This window comes from Arachis ipaensis, chromosome B06 (genome assembly GCF_000816755.2).
Source record: "Arachis ipaensis cultivar K30076 chromosome B06, Araip1.1, whole genome shotgun sequence".
Lineage (NCBI taxonomy): Eukaryota > Viridiplantae > Streptophyta > Magnoliopsida > Fabales > Fabaceae > Arachis > Arachis ipaensis.
In genome coordinates, this window is record NC_029790.2 from 110,007,531 (window position 1) to 110,015,121 (window position 7,591).

General features: G+C 32.9%; 1 protein-coding gene across 25 annotated transcripts; it reads right to left on the reverse strand.

The window, feature by feature from the left end:
- Positions 1,190-7,223, reverse strand: LOC107604817. Of its 25 annotated transcripts, none has more exons than XR_002349178.1 (15): positions 6,922-7,211; positions 6,761-6,833; positions 6,596-6,665; positions 6,434-6,503; positions 6,260-6,336; positions 6,112-6,189; positions 5,092-5,515; positions 4,304-4,363; positions 3,945-4,088; positions 3,731-3,858; positions 3,443-3,606; positions 3,080-3,197; positions 2,443-2,666; positions 1,823-2,356; positions 1,195-1,487 (listed from the first exon to the last, which is right to left on the reverse strand). XR_002349178.1 is itself a non-coding variant. In XM_021104780.1 (5 exons), the coding sequence occupies exons 1-5, from the start codon at positions 7,206-7,208 to the stop codon at positions 6,184-6,186; spliced, it is 510 nt and encodes a 169-aa protein (XP_020960439.1). In that variant the 5' UTR covers positions 7,209-7,223; the 3' UTR covers positions 6,112-6,183. The 25 variants fall into 25 exon arrangements, 1 of the variants encoding a protein (XP_020960439.1); XR_002349184.1 differs by having other exon boundaries at positions 1,823-2,177; positions 2,443-2,520; positions 6,922-7,210; XR_002349181.1 differs by having other exon boundaries at positions 2,443-2,520; positions 6,922-7,210.

The window sequence follows — 7,591 nt, forward strand, 5'->3', positions numbered from 1 at the left end:
CTATTAAAGTAAAAAAATTATAAATTTATAAATTCTATCGATAACTCTACTAAAATTATATTTTCCAACAAAGCCTACAAAGAAAAATACGTTTTAGTCAAACTAATACTTTATAAATTTTATAAATATACCCATCACTCTTTTATAAATCAATTTTGCACCAAATTTAAGCATACAAAATAACGTCAGAATAATCACAAATTATTTGTTTGCAGAAAAAAGTATTTCTTTTTCGTTCAACATAGAAAACTAAGAATAACATATTATAAAAACCATTAGCCTTAAGAACCAATGAACATATGGTAATATATGGAGGAGAGATTGAGACTAAGAGATAGAGAGTAAAAGATAGAGACTTAATAAATTTTTGTATTGTGTTTAATATAAAATGTATAAGACTGAGTTATGTCTTAATATTTTCTTTGGTACAAAATAAATTATTTACCAAAGTACTTTTATAAGGTTTAACAATTTTATCTCGTGTTAAAAGCTTACAATAGTTGATTATTTTGTATTTTTCATATTTTAATAACATTATTGAGAATAAAATGATGACGTTTTGTTTGGAATATACTTTTTCACATTTTTTAAAAAATGAATGACTCATAATTCTTAACCAAAAAAAATGAAGTGTCTAAACTTTTGGAAAATTTTTCTGTAAAATCTTTCTTCTTATTTGCAGTTATAATCTTTATTTATTAAGTCACAACTAGAAAATTGATTAATACAGACAGATTTACAGACGGATTTAGTCTTTATTACAGACAGATTTTTGGTTACCGACGAAATTACCAACGGATTTTGTCCCTCTGTAAAAGCCCCGTCGGAAATTATTTACCGACGGATTTTTTTCCGTCGGAAAATTACAGACGGATTTTTACCAGTTACCGACGGATTTTCCCTCTGTAAATTTTCTATCCATTTCCCAAAGGCGACGAACTTTCCGACGGATTTTCCGACGGGTTTTTCGTCTGTAATTACAGACGGATTTTCTGACGGATTTTCCGTCTGTAATTACAGACGGATTTTCCGACAGATTTTCCATCTGTAATTTGAACTTTGGAAAATCATCTTACACTCTAATTACAGACAGAAAATCCGTCTGTAAATCCGTCAGTAAGATAAAATAGAATTTTTTTTATTTTTCTAATTACAAAATAAACTTATTTTCATACAAAATAAATATAAATTTAATAAATACAAATTTTTATTGATGGTATAAATATAAAAACACACCAGTGAGTACAAAACGCTTTCTTTATATTATTTCCATACAATAATACAATCTAAATACATTAGATGACAAATAATTACTAGTGGACTCATCAAGATTTAATATCCTAATTTATGGATAGCTTCATTCTTTCTTGAACTTCTTAGTGATGATGGCAATATACTTGCTTCTTGAGATTCTTGGTCCATCAAAATTATTCGCTGCTTCCCACTTTCTGAGTAGAGGATGTCTACCTTACTATATCTGATCTACACTGCAATTATTAGAAAAAAGAACCAAAAAGGAATTGTTACCATTGCAGTTACTTTTGATTAAATTTCAAGTATCTGCCTGCAACAATTTGGAACTCTTTCATAGATTTCTCAGATTCAATTCAGTGACTGGATACTTTATACAAGTCTTTGATCAATTAAGCAATCAAGAACTGTCATTGAGTTGAGAAAGAGAAGAGGCCTTAATTCACAACAATTATATGAACATGAAAATGCAATGTCTGAAGAAAAAACAACATAAATGAATCAATTAAATAAAAAAAAAAGAAAACAGTAAGAATTGAAGTAGAAAATGATGATGGAGAAAGAAGAATACCTCTTCCCTATGTGTTGCTCTCTCAACAGCATCAAGGTTCCTTCTTGAAGAAGTATTCTACCTTGCCACCACACAATCCACAGAAGCAGAAGCATGATCTGATGCGAATCCAATTCCAGGGCCACACTATACATCCTGAAAAGAAGAAGAAGAAGAAGAAGAAGAAGAAGAAGCATGTTTATGGTGACATGTTTATTGTAAAAGCATGTACCTTTTCATTGTTCCTATCTAATCTAATATCTATATATATAACCTTCTCTTCAACAAACACAAAGCACTACTACATGGTATCTGGAGGTACATTAATCTTTATTCTCTCATCACATCACATAAGAAGGGAGGAGGAGGGTGGTATCTACATAAGAAAAAAGACTTGAAACTTTAGCAAGCAGTGAAAAAATAATAAAGCATGTAACCAGTATAACAACTCACACAAAGAATATTGCCTAAATTTTTATATCAGGTATAACACATTATGAATACAAAAATAAATGAAATACAGAAACTTCATATCCCTGTTAGTCTTCATTGAACCTGTCAAGAACATACCATTCAACTCAACTCAAATGTAGTCGCAACAAGAAAGCAGGAAGCAAAACTAAAAGAAACTCGAAACTTACTGGAAGGATCCTGCTTTGAGCTGATTCCAAACCATAGCCTGATCTGAGTTTGCTTGAACCTTATCTTAGATAAAGTTACTGGGAGAGGTAGCATGCAGAGAAGAAGCCTTCAGAGACGCAGCTTAGATAAACTTCAATCATATGACACAACTCGCGAACTTGTTAATAATCTTGCATGTTGTAAAAAGAGATTGTTGCAAATTTTGAAGAGTGAAGACAGAGTTCTATGATGATTGATTTCAAACAAAATAAACATTAGTTTGCAGATTTTGCTTCCTTTCCATATAGAAAATGAGCATAAAAACATTAGTATTCTGTTTTCTACATTTCAAATTTTCTATTACTGATTATGAAACAACTTAATTGGCATCTATCAGATCCTTTTAGTTTATGACTTTATACAACATAATTATATTCATCTACATTCTTATAGACCAGAATCCCAAAATTTTAAAATATTAGAAATGATTAAGTATTTTCAGTTCATATCAAAGTCTAACAACCTGCTTTTTATTTAGATGACAAAATAAGAACCGAAAAGAAGAGAATACATAATCCATAATAAAATTATATATGGAATGAATCAACAACATGAATAAGAAGAAATAATTAAAGAAGCATATACCAATGAACTCACTCAGAGAATGAAGCAGATGATGAAGGCTAAAACATAGCCAAGTTCATGTCTTCATGAGTTCAGAAACAAAGTGGGTTGGCACTTGTCCCTTCAAGATCTAATTCAGCTCCTTTCCTCACTGAGAAAAGAAAAAAGAGCATTGGTCTTATATAACCATAAAGTTAGAAAATATGAAAAAAGAAAAAGGTGTCATGTTCATTGAACCTAGACAGAAAATAGTCCTAGGGAGAAATTAAACATCATGGTTTGAGGAGAAGCTAAGTTGTAAAAAAGGTTTGGTGTGGGTATGCACACAGCATCTGTCTAACGTTTTTAGAATAGTTATAGAAATAGTTATAGAAATCTTCCAGAAGAAGTACTAACCTTCTAATCCCATTGAGGATGAGGCTGACTTCATAGAATTTATGCCACTTTTCACGAATGATGAAACATGTCGGACGTATTCCCTCCCAGCTTGTATGTAGATTGAACCTCTCTGTGAACTAGTATTTGAAGTTTGCGTCTTGGTATAATGCGAAGTTTCCTCACTGCATTTATTCATATAGCACATCAGGTGATATGATTCTGAATTGCAATGTTGGAAGAGGATCAATATCATGAACGCATAACTGGATAAGTGAGCTATATGATTCTGCTTAGATGTATAATTACCTTCCACTCTTATTTTGCCTACAACCTTCTTCATCTTCAGGGGAAATGTTTGTTCTGAATTCCTTGCATTTATGCCTTCAGTTGGTTTTACTTTTACACCTCGAGGTTGCAACAAGAAGTCATGCAATCTATAGAATTCAAGGGACAAGATAAATGATTGAGGGCGAAAGATGAAGGCACTGAAGCGTAAATTTTAAAATGAAATGGAACCCACCCAAAGGCACTTTGAAGAGCCAGGCACTCATCTTTCAAAAACTCCGGTGCCTCAGTGCAGCCTCTTGCCCATGCTTGCAGGCACAGGCGTATGCAGGCATCATAAGTGATAAGGGTTTGCCAGGCATATTGACTATTGCAACTGCTGAAATAACATGGAAAGGAACAGTGTACATTAGCCCAGATTTTCAAAGCATTAATCTGGGTACGAATCTCAGGTTTGTTTTACTTGAATAAGAGTTCCTACTCAGCTAAAAAAATCAAGGTTTGTTTCAAAATAAGGTAATGATGTGTGTTTGTATTTTACTTTGCTGATATATAAAGTTTTACATAAGTGCATGAAGTAAAGGTTGACAGCACCTGGTGTTGTAATATGCTAAATGAGGTCTTTCAGTGTCCTCTGTGATAGTTCTGTCTAGTCTGCACAGTTAAGCATCAAATGGACAATGTAATTCGGAAGGAAAGACAAGGGAAAAAAATGGAAAGAAAGAAAGAAAGAGGGGCAATTGAAGGCAGCCATAGATGGCAATAGAAGTACCTTTGAGCAAAGTCAGTGGTGGCTTTTACATTATCCTAATGAACCAGCATGTCCTAAGCAATTCTTTATGAATTCAATCTACTAACCCAAAGGCAGATATTTACTAACCACCCATTCTCTATGGCCCTGAAGACTATCTGGCTTCAAGTTTTTAATATTTAATAAATTTTAAATAATTTATTTTTTATTTTAAATATTTTATTTTTTATTTTAAAAAATAAATTAGACAATTTAAATACCACAACAAAGATAAAATTCACCATCATATTATTTATATAGTTGACTTTATTATGAAACCTGTAGCCAAGTTAAGCCTATTAGTAGTCCATGCATAGCAAATTAAAAAAACTAAACCTCATTTTTTATTTGTAGTTTCTAATTTGTTAGTCAACCATGTTAGCTGTTAGTTGATAAATATACATTAAAATTAATTATTAAAATTAAATATTAATATAAAATATATAATAATTAATTTTAATATACACAATATATTTTTTTTCTCTCAATATAGTATTATAAATATGAAAATAAACTGTTAATTAAAAAATAATAATAAGAAGAAGAAGAAAGAGAGTATATTTTACAAGTATATATGTTGAAATTGATGTACCTGTAAGAGTCTTTTAGCGAGATCAATGGCTACAAGTCCAGCACTACAACCCATGCCACTTAGATTATAACTCAAAATGTCATCCTTAAGCCTATAATGGTTCACAACCATTGAACTCAAAGAGGGTGTTGTGTTCAACAAGCTACAATTTGTTACAATTATCCCTATCTCCTCTGCCTTCACTTTTGTCTTCATCAAAACCTCATCAATGGCGCCAAAACATAACCAAAACCACCCTCCCCAAGAATACTATCCGGTCTGAAATTTCCGGTTGCAGCTTTAAGTTCTTGAAATGTAAATTTAAGAAGTGAGCAAGGAGCCTTATTCTCCTGAGGTGGGGGATCAGGATTATCAGAAGATACTCTAGCTTCATTCGGAGGGCATAGTTCTCGATTGCTAGCATTCAGGTATCTTGTCTCAGTTGCTGCAACAATGCAAAGAAATGTGAAGCATTCCTTCTTCAAATTTTAACCACTTTATTGAACATGATTGATTATACATTGACAATTGCATTTAGCTTGGTTTTTGGATCTGATATAATGTAAATAGAACCAACATAGTACATAAAAACTGAAGGAAAAAAGGAAACACAAAATTGGCTAACTTACTGAGAGTAAATTTATAATGATAGAAAAATCATGAAATTCGGCAAACCTTAAAAGAAAGAATGAGAAAATTGGAGCAGTCTGTAGTTGAATGGAAGTGTTTAATTTTGTTTATGCAGTAGCAGAATGGGATGGGGGAAAGGGTACTGGGAAAGCAATAAAGCATAGTTAGAAAGAAGAAAAAAGGATCCATGTTTTTTGATAGGAGGGAGCAGATGATAATTGAAATCCATAAAAAAAGCAGCTTTCCCCCAAAAACAAAGTAATGAAGAAGGGTACCTGCATCATAAACGAGACTAGTACGAGGGATAGTGTTAGGGGAGTGTCTTGAACCTTATCTTAGATATTTTTTTTCTTTGGCTGACATACACAATAATGCTTAGTCATAATAACAAAACATTTTTCACAAACCAACCTCTTTTCCTTTTCGAATCGGCCTTACTGCGATTATGGTTGCTTGGCCATCCCTATCCTGCATACAAAAAGATTAGGACTACAAAGATAGTCATATCTTTGTAGAATCAAATTAAACCAGGTACCGATTGACTCAGTTCGAAACGTACCTCGTCTCTCTTGAAGGCTTTGGCATTAGAACTACAGGAATGGTTCATGCAGCTTTGCAAAGGAAAAAAAGCAGTTCCTACAGTAAAATTTAAAAGGATTCAGGTATAATTACAAATAAAACTGCATAATTTCAATAACCAGTAGGCTAACACTAACTGTGATTCATTCATTACCTAGGCAACAAACAGAATAGTCTTCACCAAGAGCATCTAAATATGGTTGTGTAATTTTCTCAGCTTCTTCCTACCATTAACAATGACGAGGAAAGGAATCGAGTCAAAAGAGTTTCTTTCTTTGGAGATAAAGTAGAAAAGTAATTTGAACAAAATTCTAACCTTATCAGGATTTTTCAGATCATCAATGTATAAAAAGTAATCCTCCACAGGAGAAGCTACAACCAAATCACTGGAATATATAAACCAAGGATTAATACACAGGTTAGTTCAATCCAAAATTTCAATTCAATAGAAAAAAAAATGGCAGAGACTAGAAAGGGTTACACAGTCATAGGGAGGAAACAAATAAGAGAAGAATGAAGGGAGTTCGTTCACAGAAAGCTTGCCATATCTGTCACTGTAATAAAACCCTAAATTTGTTTTGAGAACAGAACAGATACAATTGCAAGAAAATCAATGTAATCTGAAGGAATGACGGAACCTACCTGAACCAACGGTGACGAGAAGAAGAGGTAGAAGCGGCGGCGACGACGCTGACGAGCTTTAGCGAGCAGCGACAGAAAACGGCGTGAAGAAGGTAGCGAAATTCATCAGCATCGAAACTGAAAGAGAGAGATTGGGGAAGGGGTGTGATGGAGCTTTGGGAACGGCGGTGAAGGGGCGAAAGGCGCCGATGATGAAGGATTAGGAGCGAATCGGTGAGAAGCGGCGTGGATGAAGGATGGAGTGTTTTGTAAAATGAAGATGGCATCGAGGAGAACGTGATTTTCATACCCTTATTTTCACCTCTTTCGACAGAATAATTTAAATTACAGACGGAAAATCCGTCTGTAATAATTTAATAAAACCAAGCATTTTGTCTATTTAATTACAGACGGATTTTCCGTCTGTAACTATTTTTTACGGAAAAAAATTAATTTTTCCGACAGAATTATAGACGGATTTTTTTTGTCTGTAATTTATGCTAATCTATTTTTTTGTTTTCCGACAAAAAAATCCCTCTGAAATTTCGTCTGTATTTCAGTGGGATAAAATCCGTCAGAAATATCCGTCTGTAATAACTAGTTTTCTAGTAGTGAGTAATTATAAAAAATAGTGCTTGAACTTTTTTTAAATTGAACACTTTAGTCTCATAGGATTCAAAATACATAAAAC